The 27,782-nt window shown below is 46.7% G+C and overlaps 1 protein-coding gene across 1 annotated transcript; it reads left to right on the forward strand.

The window, feature by feature from the left end:
* Nucleotides 1–14: 14 nt before the first annotated feature.
* Nucleotides 15–27,416, forward strand: LOC130285537 (oocyte zinc finger protein XlCOF7.1-like). The gene is made up of 7 exons (XM_056537095.1): nt 15–75; nt 4,139–4,273; nt 7,879–8,058; nt 9,885–10,011; nt 10,109–10,200; nt 10,335–10,422; nt 26,232–27,416. Exons 2-7 carry the CDS (start codon nt 4,196–4,198, stop codon nt 27,131–27,133), a joined length of 1,467 nt encoding a protein of 488 aa, XP_056393070.1. The 5' UTR covers nt 15–75; nt 4,139–4,195; the 3' UTR covers nt 27,134–27,416.
* Nucleotides 27,417–27,782: the final 366 nt, after the last annotated feature.

The raw sequence follows: 27,782 nt of genomic DNA on the forward strand, positions 1-27,782 counted from the left end.
GACATCATCACAGGTCCTACTCCTCCAGCATCCAGCAGATACAGAGCAGGTCCTTGTCGGGCACTTTGTAGTAAGGTAATTACGTGATGAGCGGGTTTGTTACAGTGTGTCACCCCAGTAGTAAGGAGATTACATGAGGAGGAGGTTTGTTACAGTGTGTCACCCCAGTAGTAAGGACATTACAGGAGGAGGAGGTTTGTTACAGTGTGTCACCCCAGTAGTAAGGAGATTACATGAGGAGGAGGTTTGTTACAGTGTGTCACCCCAGTAGTAAGGAGATTACATGAGGAGGAGGTTTGTTACAGTGTGTCACCCCAGTAGTAAGGAGATTATATGAGGAGGGGGTTTGTTACAGTGTGTCACCCCAGTAGTAAGGAGATCACATGAGGAGGGGGTTTGTTACAGTGTATCACTCCAGTAGTAAGGAGATTACATGAGGAGGAGGCTTGTTACAGTGTATCACCCCAGTAGTAAGGAGATTATATGAGGAGGAGGTTTGTTACAGTGTGTCACTCCAGTAGTAAGGAGATTACATGAGGAGGAGGTTTGTTACAGTGTGTCACCCCAGTAGTAAGGAGATTACATGAGGAGGTTTGTTACAGTGTGTCACCCCAGTAGTAAGGAGATTACATGAGGAGGTTTGTTACAGTGTATCACCCCAGTAGTAAGGAGATTACATGAGGGGGAGGTTTGTTACAGTGTGTCACCCCAGTAGTAAGGAGATTACATGAGGAGGGGGTTTGTTACAGTGTATCACCCCAGTAGTATGGAGATTACATGGGGAGGTTTGTTACAGTGTGTTACCCCAGTAGTAAGGAGATTGCACGGGGAGGAGGTTTGTTACAGTGTGTCACCCCAGTAGTAAGGAGATTACATGAGGAGGAGGTTTGTTACAGTGTGTCACCCCAGTAGTAAGGAGATTACATGAGGAGGAGGTTTGTTACAGTGTGTCACCCCAGTAGTAAGGAGATTACATGAGGAGGTTTGTTACAGTGTATCACCCCAGTAGTAAGGAGATTACATGAGGGGGAGGTTTGTTACAGTGTGTCACCCCAGTAGTAAGGAGATTACATGAGGAGGAGGTTTGTTACAGTGTGTCACCCCAGTAGTAAGGAGATTACATGAGGGGGAGGTTTGTTACAGTGTGTCACCCCAGTAGTAAGGAGATTACATGAGGAGGGGGTTTGTTACAGTGTATCACCCCAGTAGTATGGAGATTACATGGGGAGGTTTGTTACAGTGTGTTACCCCAGTAGTAAGGAGATTGCATGGGGAGGAGGTTTGTTACAGTGTGTCACCCCAGTAGTAAGGAGATTACATGAGGAGGAGGTTTGTTACAGTGTGTCACCCCAGTAGTAAGGAGATTACATGAGGAGGAGGTTTGTTACAGTGTGTCACCCCAGTAGTAAGGAGATTACATGAGGAGGTTTGTTACAGTGTATCACCCCAGTAGTAAGGAGATTACATGAGGGGGAGGTTTGTTACAGTGTGTCACCCCAGTAGTAAGGAGATTACATGAGGAGGAGGTTTGTTACAGTGTGTCACCCCAGTAGTAAGGAGATTACATGAGGAGGTTTGTTACAGTGTATCACCCCAGTAGTAAGGAGATTACATGAGGAGGTTTGTTACAGTGTATCACCCCAGTAGTAAGGAGATTACATGAGGGGGAGGTTTGTTACAGTGTGTCACCCCAGTAGTAAGGAGATTACATGAGGAGGGGGTTTGTTACAGTGTATCACCCCAGTAGTATGGAGATTACATGGGGAGGTTTGTTACAATGTGTCACCCCAGTAGTAAGGAGATTGCATGGGGAGGAGGTTTGTTACAGTGTGTCACCCCAGTAGTAAGGAGATTGCATGGGGAGGAGGTTTGTTACAGTGTGTCACCCCAGTAGTAAGGAGATTACATGAGGAGGAGGTTTGTTACAGTGTGTCACCCCAGTAGTAAGGAGATTACATGAGGAGGTTTGTTACAGTGTATCACCCCAGTAGTAAGGAGATTACATGAGGGGGAGGTTTGTTACAGTGTGTCACCCCAGTAGTAAGGAGATTACATGAGGAGGAGGTTTGTTACAGTGTGTCACCCCAGTAGTAAGGAGATTACATGAGGAGGTTTGTTACAGTGTGTCACCCCAGTAGTAAGGAGATTACATGAGGAGGGGGTTTGTTACAGTGTATCACCCCAGTAGTATGGAGATTACATGGGGAGGTTTGTTACAGTGTGTTACCCCAGTAGTAAGGAGATTGCATGGGGAGGAGGTTTGTTACAGTGTGTCACCCCAGTAGTAAGGAGATTACATGAGGAGAAGGTTTGTTACAGTGTGTCACCCCAGTAGTAAGGAGATTACATGAGGAGGAGGTTTGTTACAGTGTGTCACCCCAGTAGTAAGGAGATTACATGAGGAGGTTTGTTACAGTGTATCACCCCAGTAGTAAGGAGATTACATGAGGGGGAGGTTTGTTACAGTGTGTCACCCCAGTAGTAAGGAGATTACATGAGGAGGAGGTTTGTTACAGTGTGTCACCCCAGTAGTAAGGAGATTACATGAGGAGGTTTGTTACAGTGTATCACCCCAGTAGTAAGGAGATTACATGAGGGGGAGGTTTGTTACAGTGTGTCACCCCAGTAGTAAGGAGATTACATGAGGAGGAGGTTTGTTACAGTGTGTCACCCCAGTAGTAAGGAGATTACATGAGGAGGTTTGTTACAGTGTATCACCCCAGTAGTAAGGAGATTACATGAGGGGGAGGTTTGTTACAGTGTGTCACCCCAGTAGTAAGGAGATTACATGAGGAGGAGGTTTGTTACTCGGGTGTGGAAAGTTAATAAAAACTACTTGTCCACGGGACTAAAACAGAGCACAATCTACTTGTCCCGGCCAATTTTCGCTTTTACGCTCTCATTCTTCCCTCCTCCCCCTATAACAGCCATAACCACCTACTATAATGAGACCTTTTGATTTTTCAATAACATTTTCTCCGAATCAAAAATATATAATCGGTGAAGTGAAGCTGAAATAGTAGAAGATAATTTAGCAGATTTGGTTTTTTCTTTTCTGCACCATTTACCTTGTGTTCAGATAACTTGTTGTTTTGATGCTTTAGGTCGTCTGATTACAGTAATACCAGATTTGTATAGTTTCCGTCATATTTTACAAATTTAAAAAAAAATCAGAACTTTTTTGAATTTTTTTAATAGCCATTTTTTGACCCCTGTAGCTTTAAAAAAAAAAATAATAATAATAATTTTCGCATACCAGGCTGGACGAGGGCTAATTTTTTTGTGCCATAATCAGTTTTTTTGTATCGGTACAATTTTGGTATTGATCTAACTTTTTAACCCCTTAAGGTTTTTTTTCCTCCTCGACTCTTTTCTATTTTCATCCACAGACTAGTATGAGGGCTTGTTTTTTGTGCGACCAGTTGTCCGTTGTAATGACATCACTCACTTTACCATAAAATGTTTTATACAGGAAAAGGGGGTGATTTGAACTTTTAACATGGAAGGGGTTAATGTGTCTTTTAAACTTTTATTAAAACTTTTTTTTTATCACTTTATTAGACTTTTAGGAGTTCTATTGAACTCCATTGATCTGTGTGCTCTGCGCTCCATTGATAGAGCCTGGTCCAGCCAGGATCTATCAATGACAGAGCTACGGACAGCAGGGAACAAAAGGTAAGCCCTCCGGATACCTCTGTAGTGGTTCGCCCCCCTCGCTATCGTGCTGCGGGGGGGGGGGGGGGGGCGATCCACCCCACTAGCCCACCAGGGAGCATTCACATGTTCCTTTAGACATCGCTGTCAGCTTTGACAGCGGCGATCTAAAGGGTTAATGGCCAGCCGCGGCAATCACTGTATACTGGCTATTAACGACGGCCCCGGCTACTGAAAACAGCCAAGTATGGAGCGGGCAGGAATCGGGAGCCTTCTCAATACAGACTGCTGCGCTTGTCAGGTCCGGCCCTGCTTGCCCAAAGCCGGATTAAGGGCCGGAAATAATTCACCTGCCCGGAACTACATGTCCTGGGCGTCGGGCGATTGGAATTCCACATCCCTGGTTACAGTGTGTCACCCCAGTAGTAAGGAGATTACATGAGGAGGGGGTTTGTTACAGTGTATCGCTGGTGCTGTGATTCAGGACTATCCCCTCCAGCTGACCCAGTTGTCTCCTCTTCCCCTGAATGATCCCTCAAGGATGGACAAGGACAGGAATGAGATGACTAAGAGAATATTACACTTCACTTTGGAGATCCTCCACCTGCTGACCGGAGAGGTGAGGTGACCCATCTACATTTCCACCATTGTTGTCCCCATCTACATTTCCACCATTGTTGTCCCCATCTACATTTCCACCATTGTTGTCCCCCCATCTACATTTCCACCATTGTTGTCCCCATCTACATTTCCACCATTGTTGTCCCCCCCCATCTACATTTCCACCATTGTTGTCCCCCCCATCTACATTTCCACCATTGTTGTCCCCATCTACATTTCCACCATTGTTGTATCCATCTACATTTCCACCATTGTTGTTCCCCATCTACATTTCCACCATTGTTGTCCCCCCATCTACATTTCCACCATTGTTGTCTCCATCTACATTTCCACCATTGTTGTCCCCCATCTACATTTCCACCATTGTTGTCCCCATCTACATTTCCACCATTGTTGTCCCCCCATCTACATTTCCACCATTGTTGTCCCCCCATCTACATTTCCACCATTGTTGTCCCCCCATCTACATTTCCACCATTATTGTCCTCCATCTACATTTCCACCATTATTGTCCTCCATCTACATTTCCACCATTGTTGTCCCCATCTACATTTCCACCATTATTGTTCTCCATCTACATTTCCACCATTGTTGTCCCCATCTACATTTCCACCATTATTGTCCTCCATCTACATTTCCACCATTGTTGTCCCCATCTACATTTCCACCATTGTTGTCCCCCATCTACATTTCCACCATTGTTGGCCCCCATCTACATTTCCACCATTGTTGTGTCCCCATCTACATTTCCACCATTGTTGTGTCCCCATCTACATTTCCACCATTGTTGTGTCCCCATCTACATTTCCACCATTGTTGTCCCCCCATCTACATTTCCACCATTTTTGTCCCCATCTACATTTCCACCATTGTTGTCCCCATCTACATTTCCACCATTGTTGTCCCCATCTACATTTCCACCATTGTTGTCCCCATCTACATTTCCACCATTGTTGTCCCCATCTACATTTCCACCATTGTTGTCCCCATCTACATTTCCACCATTGTTGTCCCCATCTACATTTCCACCATTGTTGTCCCCATCTACATTTCCACCATTGTTGTCCCCATCTACATTTCCACCATTGTTGTCCCCATCTACATTTCCACCATTGTTGTCCCCATCTACATTTCCACCATTGTTGTCCCCATCTACATTTCCACCATTGTTGTCCCCATCTACATTTCCACCATTGTTGTCCCCATCTACATTTCCACCATTGTTGTCCCTATCTACATTTCCACCATTGTTGTCCCCATCTACATTTCCACCATTGTTGTCCCCATCTACATTTCCACCATTGTTGTCCCCCCATCTACATTTCCACCATTGTTGTTCCCCCATCTACATTTCCACCATTGTTGTCCCCCCATCTACATTTCCACCATTTTTGTCCCCATCTACATTTCCACCATTGTTGTCCCCATCTACATTTCCACCATTGTTGTCCCCATCTACATTTCCACCATTGTTGTCCCCATCTACATTTCCACCATTGTTGTCCCCATCTACATTTCCACCATTGTTGTCCCTATCTACATTTCCACCATTGTTGTCCCCATCTACATTTCCACCATTGTTGTCCCCATCTACATTTCCACCATTGTTGTCCCCATCTACATTTCCACCATTGTTGTCCCCATCTACATTTCCACCATTGTTGTCCCCATCTACATTTCCACCATTGTTGTCCCATCTACATTTCCACCATTGTTGTCCCCATCTACATTTCCACCATTGTTGTCCCCCCATCTACATTTCCACCATTGTTGTCCCCATCTACATTTCCACCATTGTTGTCCCCCCCATCTACATTTCCACCATTGTTGTCCCCCCCATCTACATTTCCACCATTGTTGTCCCCCCCATCTACATTTCCACCATTGTTGTATCCATCTACATTTCCACCATTGTTGTTCCCCATCTACATTTCCACCATTGTTGTCCCCCCATCTACATTTCCACCATTGTTGTCCCCCCATCTACATTTCCACCATTGTTGTCCCCCATCTACATTTCCACCATTGTTGTCCCCATCTACATTTCCACCATTGTTGTCCCCCCATCTACATTTCCACCATTGTTGTCCCCCCATCTACATTTCCACCATTGTTGTCCCCCCATCTACATTTCCACCATTATTGTCCTCCATCTACATTTCCACCATTATTGTCCTCCATCTACATTTCCACCATTGTTGTCCCCATCTACATTTCCACCATTATTGTCCTCCATCTACATTTCCACCATTGTTGTCCCCATCTACATTTCCACCATTATTGTCCTCCATCTACATTTCCACCATTGTTGGTCCCCATCTACATTTCCACCATTGTTGGCCCCCATCTACATTTCCACCATTGTTGTGTCCCCATCTACATTTTCACCATTGTTGTGTCCCCATCTACATTTCCACCATTGTTGTCCCCCCATCTACATTTCCACCATTTTTGTCCCCATCTACATTTCCACCATTGTTGTCCCCATCTACATTTCCACCATTGTTGTCCCCATCTACATTTCCACCATTGTTGTCCCCATCTACATTTCCACCATTGTTGTCCCCATCTACATTTCCACCATTGTTGTCCCCATCTACATTTCCACCATTGTTGTCCCTATCTACATTTCCACCATTGTTGTCCCCATCTACATTTCCACCATTGTTGTCCCCATCTACATTTCCACCATTGTTGTCCCCCCATCTACATTTCCACCATTGTTGTCCCCCCATCTACATTTCCACCATTGTTGTCCCCCCATCTACATTTCCACCATTTTTGTCCCCATCTACATTTCCACCATTGTTGTCCCCATCTACATTTCCACCATTGTTGTCCCCATCTACATTTCCACCATTGTTGTCCCCATCTACATTTCCACCATTGTTGTTCCCCCATCTACATTTCCACCATTGTTGTCCCTATCTACATTTCCACCATTGTTGTCCCCATCTACATTTCCACCATTGTTGTCCCCATCTACATTTCCACCATTGTTGTCCCCATCTACATTTCCACCATTGTTGTCCCCATCTACATTTCCACCATTGTTGTCCCCATCTACATTTCCACCATTGTTGTCCCCATCTACATTTCCACCATTGTTGTCCCCATCTACATTTCCACCATTGTTGTCCCCCATCTACATTTCCACCATTGTCGTCCCCCCATCTACATTTCCACCATTGTTGTCCCCCCATCTACATTTCCACCATTGTTGTCCCCCCATCTACATTTCCACCATTGTTGTCCCCCCATCTACATTTCCACCATTGTTGTCCCCCCCCCACATCTACATTTCCCCTATTGTTGTCCCCATCTACATTTCCGCCATTGTTGTCCCCCGTCTACATTTCCGCCATTGTTGTCCCCCGTCTACATTTCCGCCGTTGTTGTCCCCGTCTACCTTTCCACCATTGTTTTCCCCCATCTTTGTACCCGCTCTATGTTCAGGATGTCTCTTTGTAGGTGAGGTCTCCAGAACTGACCCCAGTATTCCAGATGGGCTCACTAGAGCTGTATACAGGGGGCACAATCTCCTCTTTGTAGTGAGGGAGGAATACTGGGGTCAGTCCCCTCATTGTCTCTCTCTATACACAGGATTACACCATAGTGAAGAAGACATGGGGGGAGTGTGTGGCCCCCAGAAGCCATCTCCATGAGTCAGGAGGACAGAGCAGGGCCCAAGGCCCCATCATGGAGCCTCCACCTCTCTCACTGATACATGAGGAGAAGATCCTAGAACTCACCCACATGATCACTGAACTGCTGAATGGAGAGGTGACACTGCTGGGACATTATACAGTAATGGAGGGGTCTGGTGATGACTGGAGAGGTGACCCTGCTGGGACATTATACAGTAATGGAGGGATCTGGTGATGACTGGAGAGGTGACACTGCTGGGACATTATACAGTAATGGAGGAGTCTGGTGATGATTAGAGAGGTGACACTGCTGGGACATTATACAGTAATGGAGGGGTCTGGTGATTATTAGAGAGGTGACACTGCTGGGACATTATACAGTAATGGAGGGGTCTGATGATGACTGGAGAGGTGACACTGCTGGGACATTATACAGTAATGGAGGAGTCTGGTGATGACTGGAGAGGTGACACTGCTGGGACATTATACAGTAATGGAGGGGTCTGGTGATGACTGGATAGGTGACACTGCTGGGACATTATACAGTAATGGAGGGGTCTGGTGATGACTGGAGAGGTGACACTGCTGGGACATTATACAGTAACGGAGGGGTCTGGTGATGACTGGAGAGGTGACCCTGCTGGGACATTATACAGTAATGGAGGGGTCTGGTGATGACTGGAGAGGTGACACTGCTGGGACATTATACAGTAATGCAGGGGTCTGGTGATGACTGGAGAGGTGACACTGCTGGGACATTATACAGTAATGGAGGGGTCTGGTGATGACTAGAGAGGTGACACTGCTGGGATATTATACAGTAATGGAGGGGTCTGGTGATGACTGGAGAGGTGACACTGCTGGGACATTATACAGTAATGGAGGGGTCTGGTGATGATTAGAGAGGTGACACTGCTGGGACATTATACAGTAATGGAGGGGTCTGGTGATGACTGGAGAGGTGACACTGCTGGGACATTATACAGTAATGGAGGGGTGTGGCGATGACTGGAGAGGTGACACTGCTGGGACATTATACAGTAATGGAGGGGTCTGGCGATGACTGGAGAGGTGACACTGCTGGGACATTATACAGTAATGGAGGGGTCTGGCGATGACTGGAGAGGTGACACTGCTGGGACATTATACAGTAATGGAGGGGTCTGGCGATGACTGGAGAGGTGACACTGCTGGGACATTATACAGTAATGGAGGGGTCTGGTGATGACTGGAGAGGTGACACTGCTGGGACATTATACAGTAATGGAGGGGTCTGGTGATGACTGGAGAGGTGACACTGCTGGGACATTATACAGTAATGGAGGGGTATGGTGATGACTGGAGAGGTGACACTGCTGGGACATTATACAGTAATGGAGGGGTCTGGCGATGACTGGAGAGGTGACACTGCTGGGACATTATACAGTAATGGAGGGGTCTGGCGATGACTGGAGAGGTGACACTGCTGGGACATTATACAGTAATGGAGGGGTCTGGTGATGACTGGAGATGTGACACTGCTGGGACATTATACAGTAATGGAGGGGTCTGGTGATGACTGGAGAGGTGACACTGCTGGGACATTATACAGTAATGGAGGGGTCTGGTGATGACTGGAGAGGTGACACTGCTGGGACATTATACAGTAATGGAGGGGTCTGGTGATGACTGGAGAGGTGACACTGCTGGGACATTATACAGTAATGGAGGGGTCTGGTGATGATTAGAGAGGTGACACTGCTGGGACATTATACGGTAATGGAGTAGTCTGGTGATGATTAGAGAGGTGACACTGCTGGGACATTATACAGTAATGGAGGGGTCTGGTGATGATTAGATAGGTGACACTGCTGGGACATTATACAGTAATGGAGGGGTCTGGTGATGACTGGAGAGGTGACACTGCTGGGACATTATACAGTAATGGAGGGGTCTGGTGATGACGGTATCATTGTGTGTCAGGTTCCTATAAGGTGTCAGGATGTGGCGGTCTATTTCTCCATGGAGGAGTGGGAGTATGTAGAAGGACACAAGGATCTGTACCAGGACATAGTCATGATGGAGGATCACCGGCCCCTCACATCACAAGGTAAGAAGAGACATATATATAGATATCACTCTCACTACCTAGTAACATAGAAATCTATCCAGCATTGATGTATTCATTCCCTGTGTGTTCCCTACAGATGAAGTCATTGATAGAAATCCACCTGAAAGGTGTCCCCGCCCTCTGTATTCCCAGGACTGTCCAGAGGGAAATGTCCCAGAGAAGCATCAGGTAGATGAGGCTGATCCTATATCTCTATAGGGGGGGGGGGTCCTGCAGTCATAGATGTGGGGATAGATTTTGGGGGTCTCTGTTGCTCCTCCTGTCTGCTGTATTGTAGTGAATTGTTCTATATGTCACATCAGGGGGGAGATCTGATCATTATTAAAGTGGAGGATGAAGAAGACTGGATGAGGGAAGTGGAGGAGGGATTTCCAGGAGATGTTACCACAGGTATGTAATCATTCCAGGAGAAAGTTTCAGGTGATTTGGGGACCCTTGGTGAGTGCTCCTCATCTGGGATCTGGTGATACTTGAGGGGATACGTTTCTTTCTTGGTGGATGCCGGCATTACTTTTATGTTTCCAGTATTGGTTTCCTTTCCCGTATGTTATGTTGTCTGTGTCGTCTCTCTCTGTCGGGTCCGACCATTGTACATGAGCGTTCACTTGTCTGTATGTGTGATTCCTACCATTGCATACATTACCTTTACTCCCGTGATGGTGTTCGGTATTAGATCCGGTACTATGGTGGACATGGGGGTGGTTTGGTTTGTGTGTGTGGTGGGGGAGGGTGTTTTGTTATTTGTTCTTATGTTTAAACTGCGAAACCTCAATAAAAACTGATTCAAAAAATAAATAATTCCAGGAGAGATGTCCTCTATACTCACTAATACTGGCAATAGGCTTCCTCTCTGATGCTTCTATATAATCCGTTAGAATGGCGGATGGCAGAAAGAATGGGCTTCCAGAAGAAAAAATGTGTGTTTGCCCCCAAGGGGATAGAGCTGGAAAGTACAGAGGTAAAGGAATGTGCGCAAGATGGAGTAAACCCAAAGGAGGAAGAGGAACAGGTTTCCTGCTTAATCCCGACCAGCGACCTAAAAGACAGTGATGTGAGGCTCATAGGAGGAAGAAATTACCTCTAATCCATGGATTCTGAGCTTCGTAAGATCTGGATACAATAGAGTTCTCCTTTATGCCTCCTTCAGGATTTCTCATTTCAAATCAACCATCACCTTTTCTCCAGGAAAGGATGATAGGAATAAACAATCTTTTTCAATTAGGGGGCCATTGTTCAAGTTCCATACTGAGTTGTACCGAGGCCGTTATTCTTACCTTTTTCCAGTTCCCGAAACCAAGCGCTTCATTCCGAAATCAAGAGTCTATCGCCTAGTGCTGGGTGGTATACCGGTTCATACCGAATAGCGATTTTTTTTTTCCCCCTCACGATATGAATTTTTCTGATACTGCAATACCAGTTGGGCCCCTCCCCCCTCGAATGACTTCATTATCTGCCGGAGCGGCTGTCCCCACATCGGGCAACCAGTCATTTGTGACCCGCGGGCACTGTTCTGCTCCTCTTCCCACCCCCCCCCCTCCCCTGGTTTATCAGCCCAGCGCTGCGCGGTCCCCCACATCGGGGAACTAATCATATGTCACCTTGTCCTTCTGTGAGTTGCGGGCCACCGGCACTGGAAATCTGTACTGTACTATGTATTCCTTGTGCCCGGGCTGCAAAAAGAAACAAAATAAACTTTAACTCACTTTTCTACGTTCCCCCGTCGTCACTCCTGTAACAGCCTCACGCTGGGGATGGGAACGTCACAGCGGCGTCAGCCGATCACCAGCCGCAGCAATGTCCCGCCTCGGTCAGTGATAGGCTGAGCGCACTGTCATGTAAGGGGCCGGCCGGCTTCTTACATGACACTGCGCTCAGCCTATCACTGGCCGCAGCGATGTCCCGCCTCAGTCGGTGATAGGCTGAGCACACTGTCATGTAAGGAGCCGGCCTGCTTCTTACATGATAGTGCGCTCAGCCTATCACCGGCCGCAGCAATGTCCCGCCTCAGTCGGTGATAGGCTGACGCATCTGTGACGTTCCCATGCCGAGCGTGAAGCCGTTACCGGAGCAACGTGGGAAGGTGAGTTAAAGTTTATTTTTTTTGTTTATTTTTGCAGCCCGGGTACAAGGAATATGTAGTACAGTACAGACTTCCAGCGCCGGCGGCCCGCAATTCACAGGAGGATGAGCAGTGCTGGGCTGATATACCGGGGGGTGGTGGAAGAGAAGCAGCGCCCACAGGTCACATGATTGGGGAGGGGTGGGGTGGAAAATACTGTTAAATATCGTGGAACCGCCAAAACTTACAAAAATACCGTGATACACATTTTTGGTCATACTGCCCAGCTCTAATATTCTAATTCTTTGTGCAACGCAATATTCGGCCCAGTTGGATGCGTTTCGAAATGCGTCCAACTGAGCGGAATACTGTGTGGCATGGTGGTTTGTTGTCTGTGCCAAGATGTCGTTTTAAAGATTTCAAATTAACTACAGGTTTTAAGTAGAGCTGGATCAATGGTTTCTCCTTTTTTGTTCGGCACTGGTCTAATGCCTAATGTACCCAGCTCTTCTTTTCAGCATTTTTTTTATTTTTTGCGCCAAGGCTTTTCACAAAGATCATGGTGGAAGTCATAGCCTTCAGAATATATCAATTATCCCTCATCTGGATCATCTGTTGATTTACACAAACACTTAAGCTCCACTCCAGGCTCCCTAGATCTTATGTTACATCAAAATCTTGGCTGGGTGATCAACTTTGAAAAATAAGAGCTCCGGTCCAGTCACGGGAAGATTTTTCTAGGAATGATTCAGTGAGGAAAACCCCCTTTCTTCCGGCAGAACATTGGGGACAATGGCATCTACAATCACAGCCGTTCAGTGGACTAAGTTCCACTCAAGAAAGCTTCACGCTCTAAGGCTGGGTCCACACTACGTTTTGTCCCATACGGGAGCGCATACGGCAGGGGGGAGCTAAAACCTCGCGCTCCCGTATGTGACCGTATGCGCTCCCGTATGTCATTCATTTCAATGAGCCGACCGGAGTGAAACGTTCGGTCCGGTCGGCTCATTTTTGCGCCGTATGCGCTTTTACAACCGGACCTAAAACCGTGGTTGACCACAGTTTTAGGTCCGGTTGTAAAAGCGCATACGGCGCAAAAATGAGCCGACCGGACCGAACGTTTCACTCCGGTCGGCTCATTGAAGTGAATGGCATACGGGAGCGCATACGGTTACATACGGGAGCGCGAGGTTTTAGCTCCCTCCTGCCGTATGCGCTCCCGTATGGGACAAAACGTAGTGTGGACCCAGCCTAACTTAGCTTTCTCTGAAGGAGACATTGCAGTGGTCTCCCATGTTATGTTTTTTTTTTTTTTCCTTTTATTTGAGTAAACAAGTCATACATTAATTAATAAATATTATGAACAGTAAATTTCAATACAAACTTTGTGCTTCCCCTGTTAAGATCAAAACAGCAGTTGAACTGCAGCGGCTTTTGCGGGGCCCGAGACCACCGCCGCCCGCTTCTCTCCCCCTGCCTGTCCTGGGGGTCCTCCCTAGTCCAACCACCACCGCTGCCCCATTGCCTCCCCCATCCCCGGTTTTATAATTACCTGTTCCTGGGGTCCACACTACTTCTGGCTCCGGCGGTGTCCTGAGCTGTCACTTTGCGCACTGACGGTGATGTCGCATTGAGGACGTCACTCGACATTGGGGGGGGAGGTAATGGGGGAGCAGTGGTCTCGGCGGTGGTCTCTGGCCGGGGAGGTGGCATGGGGGGGGGCTGCGCATTATCGCTATATCGGCAAGGTAATTGCCGATGTCGATAATTTCCAAAATTGTGAATATCGGCCAAACCGATAATCGCTCGATCCCTAATCCTGACCCAGTCATTGTAACTACAGATGCCAGTGCCTAGGGCTGACGTGCTCAGGTTCAGGGGTCTTATTTTTAAGGAGACTGGTCTCCTCACCGGAAAACCTTCTCTTCAAACTACAAAGAGTTAAGAGTGATGTAACTTTTTGTCTAACAGGGATATAAAACAACAGCGGAAGCCTTTCTCAAGCAGCAGGGGGGGGGAAGGCTCAAAGCTATTCGAGCTCTCTCTGTAAGAATTCTTGTCTAGTCTGAGCAAAATGTGCCCTCCCTCACTGCAGTACATCTCAAAGGCTCAAATCATCTTAGACCCAGAAGAGTTTAACACTAAATCATCAAAAAATTAATGGGGTCTCGTGTTTTCATTAAAAGTTTTTCTCCTTACATCTGAGATCTACTGGAGGAAGTGGACGCCCTAGTACAGAACTGGAACTTCCCAGTAGCGTATATGTTTCCACCTATTCCACACGAATGCTGTATCTCCGGCTCTTCCATAGAGATACATATAGGGGCGCGTTGGCCACCGCTTTGTTCCATGGTCAGCAGTATTCTGTGCACGGAGCGGAGATCGCTTTGCGCATGGAGAGAGCTGGGCAGAAGATCACCAGGGGGTCCCAGCGGTCAGAACCTTTGTGATCAGACACTTATCCCCTATCCTGTGGATAGAAGATAGGTGTTCTGTACTGGGGTTCCCCTTTAATATTCATAGCGCCCTACTGGACGAAAAGAGGGTGGTTTCACCCATTTAAAAAGCCTGGCGGTAGACGAGCCATTCCTGCTCCTTCAAGTGGACATTCTGCGGCTCCATGGTCCAGTTATCTTTCAGGGCCTCAAAAACTCTAAGCTCACAGCCTTGATGCTGAAGAGTCCTTTTTAAGAGGAAAACGTGGCATACATTTACGGACTGATGTGTGGTTAAAATATCGGACCCTTTCAGTCTGGATATTCTGTACATCCTTGATTTTCTCCAAGTAAGATTCGAAAAGCTCTTATCACCTAGTACCCTAAAAGTTCCAGGAGCAATTTCTGATCAACAAATTGTAGATCACTGTTTCTTTAGAGCCGAGTCCAGAGTTAAAGGAGTACTCCAGGATGGGAAAATTGGCTGTCATACTACCGACAGTAAAAAAAAAAAAATAGAGAGGTCCATACCTTCCGTCACTCCCCCGGTGCCTCCAGTAACCAGGGCAGTGGAGAACCCCTTTAAAGGAGTACTCCGGGATGGGAAGATTGCCCGTCATACTGCCGGCAGTAAAAAAAAAGAGAGAGGTACATACCTTCCGTCGCTCCCTTGGTGCCTCCAATAACCCGCTCCGGCAGAGGCCGGAGCGGGTTACCGGAGGCATCGGGGGAGCGACGGAAGGTATGTACCTCTTTATTTTTTTTTACTGCCAGCAGTATGACGGGCAATCTTCCCATCCCGGAGTACTCCTTTAAAGGGGTTCTCCACTGCCCGGCCTTCCGGAGCTCCGCTCGCAACGTCCGGAAGTTTATTACTCCGAACACTGTGTGCGGGCTTCTGTATTCGAGGCCGCCCCCTCGTGACATCACGCCCGCCCCCTCGTGACGTCACGCCCACTCCCTCGTGACGTCATGCCCGCCCCCTCAACGAAAGTCTATGGGAAGGGGGCGTGACAGCGGTTGCACCCCCTTCCCATAGACTTTTGTTGAGGGGGCAGGCGTGACGTCACGAGGGGGCGGCCTCGAACACGATAGCCTGCACACAGCGTTTGGAGTAATAAACTTCCGGACGTTGCGAGCGGAGCTCCGGAAGGCAGGGCTGTGGAGAACCCCTTTAAACCCATACCTCCTGTTGTCCATCTTGGAACCCTAAACTGGGTCCTCTCTGGGCTTACAGGTCATCCTTTTGAGCCGATTGAACAGTCGGCTTTTAAACATCTGACACTCAAAACCATCATCTCCGATGTCTGGTAACCCTAAAACTGGGCCCTTCTTTTATACCGAAAGTAGTCGTAGACTTTCACAAGAGATTGTACTTCTAGTATTCTGGAATAATTAAAAAACTGAGCAAGAAAAACATTTCGGTACCCTGGATGTAAGAAGATTCCTTCCGAGATATCTTAACGTCGAGCCTGTGGAGGAAAGATTACAACATGCAACATCCAAGGACGTAATACAGCGGGTGAAATAAGTATTGAACATGTCACCATTTTTCTCAATACTGTTTCTTGGAGACAATAGTACCTGCCAATTCCAGATCTTTTGAATACTCTTCATATGCCAGTAACCAACTCCATTGGTATGTTTTACAACAATTAGGTTGTGAAGGTATGGTGACAGCTCTTTGCTTTTACCCATCATTTGATGTGTCTTGTGTTACACCTTGGCAATGAGACATTTTTGTAGCCCTCAGTTGGGACTGAAGCGGCTGATAGTAATTTGCACAAGGGGCTGGATTTCTTTTTAATTTCTAATAGATTTCAGCTGTTGTCTTGGCTTTCCTGGCCTTTTGCACCTACCTCTTTTTCTTCATGTGTTCAATACTTTTACATTATTACACAGAACTTAAATTCTGAACTTATTTGTATATGTTTCTTTGTATGGATGGAGAACTTGGGTTGTTACCAACATCTAGAGAACATTTCAAGTAAATATATATATAGTGACAAAAATGGTGACGTGTTAAATACTTTTTTCACCAGCCATGAGAGAAAAATCTTCAAAAAGTTTAGTAGGCAGATGGTTGAGATCTACCATTGCTGAGACATACAAGCTCCTGATGGGTTAAAAAAAAAACTATTCTAGAGGGGCATGTGTCTGGCCATGGTGGTGTGAAGACGCGCACTTACAGAGCTCCTGTCTGACCCCAGCTTTATCTAGCCTTTGATGTTGAAACTATGGGAAAAGCATCCAAAAATAAGAAGTGGAAACCTCCTGTGGTCCCCCCCGCCTCCTTTACTGGACTTGGAGACCTTCTTCACTCGTTCCCAGCACTCCCAGACTGTGACCGTGCTGCATGCTTCAGGGGACCGTGCCATCTTGGAGCAGCAGCCACATGTGCTCCTCTCCCCTCTGCAGTGCTCTGGTCTGCCTGCACCCGGTAACCCTGCCTGTCTCCAGCTCCCCCAGTCTCCAGAACTGACATGCGGCCCTCCGGTCACCACTTCAGCTGCGCAGCTCCTCCTGGATCTTGCTCCCGGCCAGCTGAGTCTCCTCTCTGTTTCCTCTGCTGCAAATTGACAGCATGCACCTCTCTCCTGTTTCTGCCGCTCCTGCTATGCCAGCGACTGCCTCTGGGCCAGAAGCGCTCAGAGACCTAGTGCGGACCCTGCCCGGACCCCTCCTGTGGCTCCAGCTGTTGAGAGTCCTTCCCTGTGTGGCTTCTCTACCGCAGACTTGTTAACAGGGACTGTTTATTAACCCCCCATGGGTCCATCCCTATCTACCTCCCCAGCCGTGCTACCAGCATTCTTGCCTACACCCTCCCCATTGATGGCCCCCTTGGCTGATGACCACCTTCCCCTCATTGGTACACTGAATCCTCCTGGGATGCTGTATCGGCCCATGCCGACATGTCTCCTGCTTTGACTGCCCTCGCTGCCTCTCCTCCAGCCTCAAGGTCCCCTTATCCGGGGCTGCCATCGCCCTCTCCCCCTCGCCAGCTACTCTACCCAGAGTCCCTGGCTCCTGTGTGCAGCTTGGATGATACACCTCCGATATTCCAGTCGCAGTCCTCGGGGATGCCGCCTCACTCTGCGGACCTATGTCAGCATTCTGTGAGATGTGATCTGGCTTTTTCCAGGGCCCCAACAGCCTCCATGCTTATGACCTTGGCTGACGTGCAGCCCTTAGTCCTTAGTCTCTTCCCACCGAAGTTGATATCTCTAATCTCACTAAACAAGTGGTGGAGAAATGGAAGCAGGAATTTGCGCAAAGCCGGACGGAACTGTCTACCATCTCTGCCCGAGTCAATGCATTGGACGCAACTCAAGATTCTACGTTTGCTTCTGTTCAAGCCTTGCAGTCTATTGTCTCTTTACAACACCTGGACGATATTGAAAACCGTAGTTGCAGGAATAACTTAAGGATACGTGGTCTTCCGGAGGCGGTGTCCCCGGGGGAGCTGTGGGGTGCCCTGACTTCTATCTTCAATGACCTCCTGGACAGTCCTCCTGATGCCCATATTAAGATAGACAGAGCTGATAGGGCACTATGCCCACCTAGTGCTAATGACCAGAATCCCAGAGATGTCATTTGCCGCATACACTTTTGTGCACTTAAGGAGGACTACCTGCAGAATGTGAGACGCCGCTGACAAAACGCCAACAAGGACGTTCCTATTCAACTTTATCAGAACCTTTCTTGCCATACTCTGGCTCAGCTCGCTGCCCTTTAACCATTCCTGGCAGTCCTCCGGGAAAGAGAGATTCCATACATTGGTGTTTCCCCTTCTCCCTCACGGTTTGACGACAGGTGCGTGTATACTCCTTGTGTTCACCTGATGACCTTCCTGTTCTTCCTCCAGAACATGGCTCTACCTGCTGTCACACTCCCGGACTGGCCAATGCTGCTGTCACTCCCTACAAAGAGGCCCTCACAGCCATCAGCTTCTTCACCTGCTAAGGCTTCCCGCCCCGGTCTCCCTCCCAGAGGCTCCCGTCTTCGGGGTATCATGCTACCTCTGAGACTCGTCCTGTGGGGTCACCCCCTGCTGTGGGTGGCTCTCGTGGGGCTGGATTCTCTGCTATGTGACTTCCTTCCCCTGGAGTCCACTTGATTGCACGTTCTCCGTTATGCTCGATTGTTTACGGGAGTACTGCTCCGGTAACATCTTCTCTGTTTCCTTCACACTTTCCCTCTATTTTCTCTCTCACTTTCTGTTTTTTTTCCCCTTCCCCGACCATTATGTTATCATCTTGAGTTCTTTTTGCCTTGTTTCATCTGTTCTTATCTTGTAGGCAGTGCTTGGAGCGTTGGTTGGCTTTCCAGTAGACACCTGAGTAACGGGCCCTGCTGGACCCTGGGAACCCTACGGCCCCCTGATCCCGTTTCCCTTCCCCCCTCCCTTTCCTCTTGTTTTCCATCCTCCTCTTTTCCTGACCCCCTCCCTTTTTCCTGTTCCCTTGTTGACCCTTTGTGCTTCCTTGTCCTGTGTTTTTACTTTGTTTCTTAGGTTTGTGCTTTATATTTAGGGTTCCTTCTTGCTTTCCCGATGAGCTGTCTTAGGGCTCTCTATTAACCCTTTCAGGACTGAAATTTTTTTTTTCCCTCTTATTTGAGGTTTCATCTTTTCCTCCTCACCTTTTTATTAGGCATATCTTTTATTTTTTCATCTAAAGACCCATATGTAGGTTTGTTTTTTGCGTTACCAATTGTATTTTGTAATTACATCACTGATTTTACCTCCAAATGTACAGTAAAACAAAAAAAAATTATTTGTAGGGTAAAATTAAAAAGGAAACCCTCCATTTTGCAACTTTTGGGGGATTCCGTTTCTTAGCAGTGCACTTTTCGGTAATAATGACACTTTAGCCTTATTCTGTAGGCCCATATGATTTAAGATGATAACATATATATATATATATATATATATATATATATATATATATATATATAAAATATAATATAAATTTTTTTTTTTTATAATTATTTTTTTTTTTTTTACTACTTTTTAAAAATTCCAACTTTTTGTATGAAAATTAGTATGCTTAAAGGTGTTCTCTTCTGACCCCTATAATGTTTTTTTATTTTTCCGCATACAGGGATGTATGAGGCTAATTTTTTTGCACAGTGATGTGTAGTTTTTATCGGGACCATTTTTTTTTATAGCACCTTTTTAATTGCGTTTTATTAATTTTTTTTCTAGTAAAGTGACTAAAAATTAGCATTTTTTTTCTTATGCCTTCGCCTTTCACTGTCTAATTAACGTTATATTTTATTAGTTCAGACATTTACGCATGTGGCGATACCTCAATATGTTTGTTTCTTTTTTTACATTTTATTTGGGAAAAGGGTGGTTATTCAACTTTTATAAGGGAAGGGGATAAATCAAATTGATTACTTTTTTTAAAAATGTTTTTTAATCCTTTTTTTTTTTTTATGCTATCCATAGGAGAAGCATTGATCAGTGTCATCGGTGCTCCATTGCTTCAGCCTGGCATGGCTGACTGCAAGTTTGGAGCACCTATCGTACGGTAGGAAGGCAGGTAAAATACCTCCCGTAGTCCTCTCAGCTGATCGGGATGCCGCAGTTTTGCCGCTGCAGTCACGACCAGCCACTGAGCTAGCCGGGAATGGGATTTACCGCATTTAGACATGACAATCAAAATGTATTCTGTGCGACAGAAAAAAGTCTCTGCAAATTCTGACTACATTAGTGCTTGTACAACTATCCCCATCATGGAACAGGGTCTGTTCCATGTTGGGGGTAGTAGTAGAGGGGCTGAGGGATTGATCGAACGATCCGATCAGATGTTATTAAGCAGGGGAGCGGGCGGCATGTTCCGATCCCCTGCAATGTACTGTAAACTTTCATTTTTAAATTCCCCACCAGGAGCCCTGAATGGCCGGGACCGAGGAGCCAATCAGGGCTCCTGGCAGGGTTTTAATATAGAAGCGCTGTGGTGGGCAAAAATGTATAGAATCGCTGGGGGGGGGGGGGGGGGGGGGGATATATAGCTGGCCCCTCTAGCGTTTCTATATATATTTCCCCCTGCTGTGCTATATCAGACTTAGTGGCCGCTGCGCTTGAATAAATGTACTGCCCCCCCCCGCGCTGTTATATATCTATACTGACCCCCGCTGCGCATATTTATATACTGCCCCCCCCCCCCCCCAGCTGCGCATATTAATCTTCATCTTCTCCCTTCCCTGGCTGCCAATGAATGAAAACTCTATTAGCGGGGGAGCGGAGGGCTGCTGCCCGCTCTTGCTGCTAAGAGTTTGTCATTCATAGCGGGCAGCAGCTGCATATCATGCTGTGGGGGTCAGACATATCGATATATATATGTCTGACCCTCACATAATACATATACAAATGCCGGCTCACCGCTATGAATGACAAGTAAGCTATTAGGAGCAGCAGCGCAAGCCTCCCTGCACTGCTTTACTTGTCATTCATAGCGGTGAGCCGGCATTTGTATATCTATGATGTTGGGGTCAGACATATATCCATATGTCTGACCCCCACAGCATGATATGCAGCTGCTGCCCGCTATGAATGACAAACTCTTAGCAGCAAGAGCGGGCAGCAGCCCTCCGCTCCCCAGCTAATAGAGTTTTCATTCATTGGCAGCCAGGGGAGGGAGAAGATGAAGATTAATATGCACATCTTGGGGGGGCAGTATATATATAAATATGCGCAGCGGGGGTCAGTATATGCGCAGCGGGGATCAGTATAGATATATAACAGCGCTGGGGGGGCAGTACATTTATTCAAGCGCAGCGGCCACTAAGTATAATATAGCGCAGCAGGGGGAAATATATATAGAAATGCTGGAGGGGCCAGAAATATACCCCCCCAGCGATTCTATACATCCTTGCCCACCACAGCGCTTCTATATTAAAACCCTGCCAGGAGCCCTGATTGGCTCCTCGGTCCCGGCCATTCATGGCTCCTGGTGGGGAATTTAAAAATGAAAGTTTACTGTACATTGCAGGGGATCGGAACATGCCGCCCGCTCCCCTGCTTAATAACATCTGATCGGATTGGGTCTCAGAAGTGAGACCCGGTGCGATCAATCCCTCAGCCCCTCTACTACTACCCCCAACATGGAACAGACCCTGTTCCATGCTGGGCGTAGCAGGATTCACTCCGTTTTGAGGAATTTCCCGACAGCTCTGAGGGTTTCTGTCGGGTTTCTTTGAAGCAAAACTCACAGGTTTTCCTGTGAGTTTTCTTCACACTCGGAGGGTTTTTTGTCGGGAAAAAATTCCCTTTTGTAGTTTTTTTTTTTTTCACTCTGTGAATGATTTTGATTTTGTCGGGTTGTGCGCCAGATTCTGGCAGAATTCTGGCGCAAAACCCAACAAAAAGTGTCGGGATCCTGTTAGTAAATGAGGGCCATTATCTTTATTCGGTAGGTCCACAGGATTACAATGATACCAAATTTATACAATGATGCCCAATTTATATTTGTTCTATTTTACTAGTTTTAAAAAATCTCAACTTTTTGTACAAAAATTAGTACGTTTAAAATCCTCCTCTTCTGACCTTTCTTACACTTTTATTTTTCCGTTTACAGGGATGTATGAGGGTAATGTTTTGCGCTGTGATCGGTAGTTTTTATCAGTACCATTTATTTATTTTTTTATGGGAGTTTTTGATCGCATTTTAGTTCGTTTTTTTTCTAGTATATAAAGAGATCAAAAATATGAATTTCTGATTGCAACTGGGACCCACCAGGTATGAAGAGCGTTCAGCTGCTGAGCACACTTCACGCGGCGGGGAGAGGCAGGACAGGACTTCCATGTATGGGGTTAATTTTCTTTGCCTTTAAAGGAGTACTCCGGAGCGCTGGTACTTTAAAAAAAAAAAAAAAAAAAAAAAAAAAAAAAAAGCTCTTTTAAAGACCTTTCCAACGATACCTCATTTGTCAAATTTGGCCCAGCCATTCTCTTGTAATTGCCACCTGTAGCAGTAAGCAGCCATGTCATAAAGACTACATTTCCCATGACTCCCTGCGCCAGCTTCCTGTTAGCTGCTGCTCTCTTCCCCCCCCCCCCCCCCCCGGGAAATTATAATAAAGTGACGCCCACAGCTTCTTCCCTTGTGGTTATCTCCTCCCATTATCCCCCTCCCAGCTCATCAGCCCTCTCCATGAGCCCACTTGCCCACTGATCCACCCATCCATGTGCCCACTAGCCCACTGATCCATGTGCCCACTGATCCACCCATCCAGGAGCCCACTGATCCACCCATCCATGTGCCCACTGATCAATGTCCCCACTAGCCCACTGATCCATGTGCCCACTAGCCCACTGATCAATGTCCCCACTAGCCCACTGATCCATGTGCCCACTAGCCCACTGATCCACCCATCCATGTGCCCACTAGCCCACTGATCCATGTGCCCACTGATCCACCCATCCAGGTGCCCACTAGCCCACCCATCCATGTGCCCACTAGCCCACTGATCAATGTCCCCACTAGCCCACTGATCCATGTGCCCACTAGCCCACTGATCCATGTGCCCACTAGCCCACTGATCCACCCATCCATGTGCCCACTAGCCCACTGATCCACCCATCCATGTGCCCACTAGCCCACTGATCCACCCATCCATGTGCTCACTAGCTCACCCATCCATGTGCCCACTAGCCCACTGATCCATGTGCCCACTGATCCACCCATCCATGTGCCCACTAGCCCACTGATCCACCCATCCATGTGCCCACTAGCCCACTGATCCACCCATCCATGTGCTCACTAGCTCACCCATCCATGTGCCCACTAGCCCACTGATCCATGTGCCCACTGATCCACCCATCCATGTGCCCGCTAGCCCACTGATCCATGTGCCCACTGATCCACCCATCCATGTGCCCACTAGCCCACTGATCCATGTGCCCACTGATCCACCCATCCATGTGCCCGCTAGCCCACTGATCCATGTGCCCACTGATCCACCCATCCATGTGCCCGCTAGCCCACTGATCCACCCATCCATGTGCCCACTAGCCCACTGATCCATGTGCCCACTAGCCCACTGATCCACCCATCCATGTGCCCACTAGCCCACTGATCCATGTGCCCACTAGCGCAGTGTTTCGCAACCAGGGTGCCTCCAGCTGTTGCAAAACTACAACTCCCAGCATGTCCGGACAGCCGAAGGCTGTCCGGGCATGCTGGGAGTTGTAGTTTCGCAACAGCTGGAGGCACCCTGGTTGCGAAACACTGCACTAGCGGTGTCACAAGAATGCCGCAGCACTACACAAATAGCGTAGGGCTAACATAGACAGCGATAGGAGCCTAGCATTAGCCCTACGCTATTTGCGTAGTACTGCGCATGCACAGAATTAATTAACTTTGGGGGAGTAGCCGACTCCGGGCGGGGAGGCCGGCGCAGCCCGCAGGTCCTCATGGGAGCGATAAGTCACCGGGCGAAGATGGCGGCGGATCAAGAAGAAATACAGGTTCGAGCGTCATCAAAAGACCCAACTTCCGGCCGGAGAGAAAAGCGAGGAGAAGACCGGGAAGAAGACCATATGGAAAACGGGAGTATATTAGAATGTTATATAACTTTGCCTCATGCTCCAGTTCCCCCATAAAAGGTTAGCTCCGGAGTACTCCTTTAAGCATTATGCGTTGCTGTGGGGATGCCTGGGCCTATCAGCGGGCTAGGACATGAAGCATGTTACATTTTGTCTCAAGTTGCTTGTGTTCATTTCCGCTGCACTAGCTCTTGTATACTCCTTACTGGTTTAACCCCATGTATTCTGACCTCGGCTTGTGACATTACTATTCTCTGCCTACTGATTTGCCTTCTTCTGGATCAACACAGTAGGGTTTAAGGCTGAACTTGATGAACTCTTCTCGATTTTTCCACCTTACAAACCGTGATACTATGATTTGGTACCTTTTGCTGTCATCTCTGTTTGGACCTGGCTTGTTTGACCACCCTCTATATCCCATCCTGACATGACCGCATCCTGGTGTCTAGTAAGTTATATGTAAAACCATGAGGAGGTGCGGGGGAGGGGGGTGGTTCTGTTTCTCTATTTCTTCCCCCCCCATGATCTGATCTCCCCCGTACGGACATAAGACTTCTGACTCTGGAACATAAAATCCAGGGATGAGTTTTCTGGGGATCGGTCTCAGTGTGAATCCACATTTTCTGGGACAATCCAGTGATGTGAGGACTTGGAGTGAGGTCCGGTCATTGGGGCCCGGATGTCTCTGCCAACCTTGTGCAGTTGTGTGGAGTCGACCATGAATGGGGCCATGGAGGGAAAACATCCAGGGAAAGGGGATCCTGTGGACAGAAAGAACTTGTCACCTAAAGGGTCAGAGGAGGATGTCAGGAATCGTTCTAAGGAAGAGGCGGAGCATAGTCAGGAAAGTGCAACCAAACAACGCTGGTGTCCACCTAACATGTCACAACCCACAACTCACCGCTCCTCAGCACAGATGGGCTACAACAGCAGACAACCCACAACTCATCGCTCCTCAGCACAGATGGGCTACAACAGCAGACAACCCACAACTCATCGCTCCTCAGCACAGATGGGCTACAACAGCAGACAACCCACAACTCACCGCTCCTCAGCACAGATGGGCTACAACCCAGATGGGCTACAGACCCCAGGGGGGAAAAGAACCAAAAATAACCATTTTGGGGAGTTGAGACATCTAAATGACATCTCGTCCACATAAACTTCTGTCCCTGTTATTTAATGTCCGTTCTGTAATCTGCTGCAGACTTTTGCAGACGGCTGTAAATAGATCCCATTGATGTCATTAGGATTTTTTTTTTTTTACAGTCCTTTGTCACCCATTTGCACTCGTTTGGTTTCCTTTCCTTTTATAGTGGAGCAAAGACATTGCATGCAGTATATTTTTCTGCCATCAAAAAAAAAAAAAAAAAAAAATATATATATATATATATATATATATATATATATATAATAAAAAAACAGCTATAATAAATTTAACATTGAAGTCTATGGGAAACAGATGAACCTTTAGGATAGGTTCAGACTACGGAATCTCTAGACGGAAAAATTCCTTCTAGATATTCCGAGTACGGTCAGCGCTGACTTAGTCGGCACTAGGACCGCGTGGACATTGCCGTCCCCAATAGAGGGCAATGTCTTCCGTGAGTAGATCCGCCTGAAGAATGAGCAACGCCAAACCATAGACTTGCATTGAGGGGGCGGGGCTATGACATGACAAGCTCCCGGTGCCGGCTCTAAGTGTTCGGAACATTTCGTTCCAAACGCTGAGCAGCGGAATACCCCTTTAGTGTCATCCGTTTGCATCCGTTTACTTCAGTTTGTTCGTCCATTAAAAGTATGGTCCATTTCCCCTCAATAGCGGAGAATAGCCAACTGAAGACGATGGCCATGTGAACCTAGCCTAACTCGTTTTAGATATAGATGTTGGACTAGTACTAAGAATTCGGGCCCAATATTACCTCCTCCTTCCTGTACAATGACCTCTGCACAGGTCACAGAGCATGCCCAGAAAAGGAGGCAATAGGGTCCCCTCCAGTCTATTGTTTCCTATGATCGGGGTGGGGGGACTCCTCTCCTCTGTATTCTCTTCTGGGGTCAGGTGACCATCAAAAACTGCAGCAAAACTTCATGTGTGTTTCCAACCTAATAATATTTTATACATTTCCCATAATCCATTTTTATCCCAACAGAAAATCCCAGTAAGAATTCTGAGGGAAACTTCATGTTATCCCTGAATGATAAAGGAGAAGATGAAGATATGATGGAGCGCTCCTCAGGAGAAGACCTCCTTACCCCTAATGTCCATCCAGATCTATCCTATAATAATCCACCTTATGATGAGGAACCTTCTCTTGACCAACAACACATTCTTACCACCAGGACAGATCCAAAAAATGCTGAAGGTTTATATTGTGAGGAATGTGGAAAACAATTTACCAAAATATCAGCTCTTCTTGCTCACAGGAAAAGTCACACTAAAAAGATGTATGTATGTTCAGAATGTGGGCATCACTGTATAAAACTTTCCCATCTTATTATACATGAGAGAATTCACAAAGGAGAGAAGCCATATTCATGTTCAGAATGTGGAAAATGCTATACACGTAGGTCAGATCTTGTTTTACATGAAAGAACTCACACAGGAGAGAAGCCATATTCATGTTTAGAATGTGGGAAATGCTTTACACGTAGATCAGATCTGGTTTTACATGCGAGAAGACACACAGGAGAGAAGCCATATTCATGTTCAGAATGTGGTAAATGTTTTCTACTGAAATCACATCTTGTTAAACATGGGAGGACACACACAGGAGAGAAGCCATATTCATGTTCAGAATGTGGGAAATGTTTCACAACTAAATCAGATGTTGTTAGACATAAGACAAGTCACACAGGAGTAAGGCCATATTCATGCTCTGAATGTGGGAAATGTTTTAAAAGTAAATCAAATCTTGTTGCACATGAGAGAATTCACACGGGAGAGAGGCCATATTCATGTTCAGAATGTGGAAAATGTTTTACACAGAAATCACAACTTTCTGGACATGAGAAAAGTCACACAGGAGACAAATGCGATATCTTAAAAATATAATAATATGTAGAATGGAAATCTGAGATCTCAGGTAACAGTAAAATGTGATGTTTCTAACTTCTGTTGTGAGAATTAACCCTCGAATAAACTTTATAATGAAACCTAAGCAGAAGCTAAAGCCAACATCATCTCTTGGTGATCAGCACCTGGGGTCATGTGACCTTTGTAGGTAAATAACGGTAATGAGAAGTAATATGTAATGCTATTGTGTATCATTTAGTAGTGACTTGTAGCTCTACACTACAGTATGATTGGATGATTTCTATGGATGATAATGATTGGTGATTACTATCTAGTACCTGCAGTGCGGTGATTGGCTGTTACCTAATGGCAGCCATTCCAGCACATGGCCGAAGGGCTTTTTATTTTAATTTATAAGTCTTTTTAGTCAACACTTTTATTCAGCTCTATTTATTTATATTCTTAGTTAGGACGGGTGAGGGAAAAAGTTAAAAGCACCGCACCACACAACATATACATATTTCTAAGAAAGTTTGATTCACTTATACATGCCCCCCCCCCCCCAAATAAAAATAAATAATGCCCTGTAGGATATTTTTACTCAGTCATCCCTGCCCCTGTGCGAAGTATTTCAAGGTCCTCAAGCCCAATTGTATTGTGAAATACATTCAGTATATGGGAGGAGTTT

This window comes from Hyla sarda, chromosome 1 (genome assembly GCF_029499605.1).
Source record: "Hyla sarda isolate aHylSar1 chromosome 1, aHylSar1.hap1, whole genome shotgun sequence".
Lineage (NCBI taxonomy): Eukaryota > Metazoa > Chordata > Amphibia > Anura > Hylidae > Hyla > Hyla sarda.

Bases quoted from the DNA above. Each gene is read 5' to 3' on its own strand.
- LOC130285537 (XM_056537095.1), top strand. From the start codon at position 4,196: ATGGACAAGGACAGGAATGAGATGACTAAGAGAATATTACACTTCACT. The intron at 10,012-10,108 runs GTAAGAAGAGAC...TGTTCCCTACAG, and splicing joins CCGGCCCCTCACATCACAAG to ATGAAGTCATTGATAGAAAT. The intron at 10,423-26,231 runs GTATGTAATCAT...TTATCCCAACAG, and splicing joins TCCAGGAGATGTTACCACAG to AAAATCCCAGTAAGAATTCT.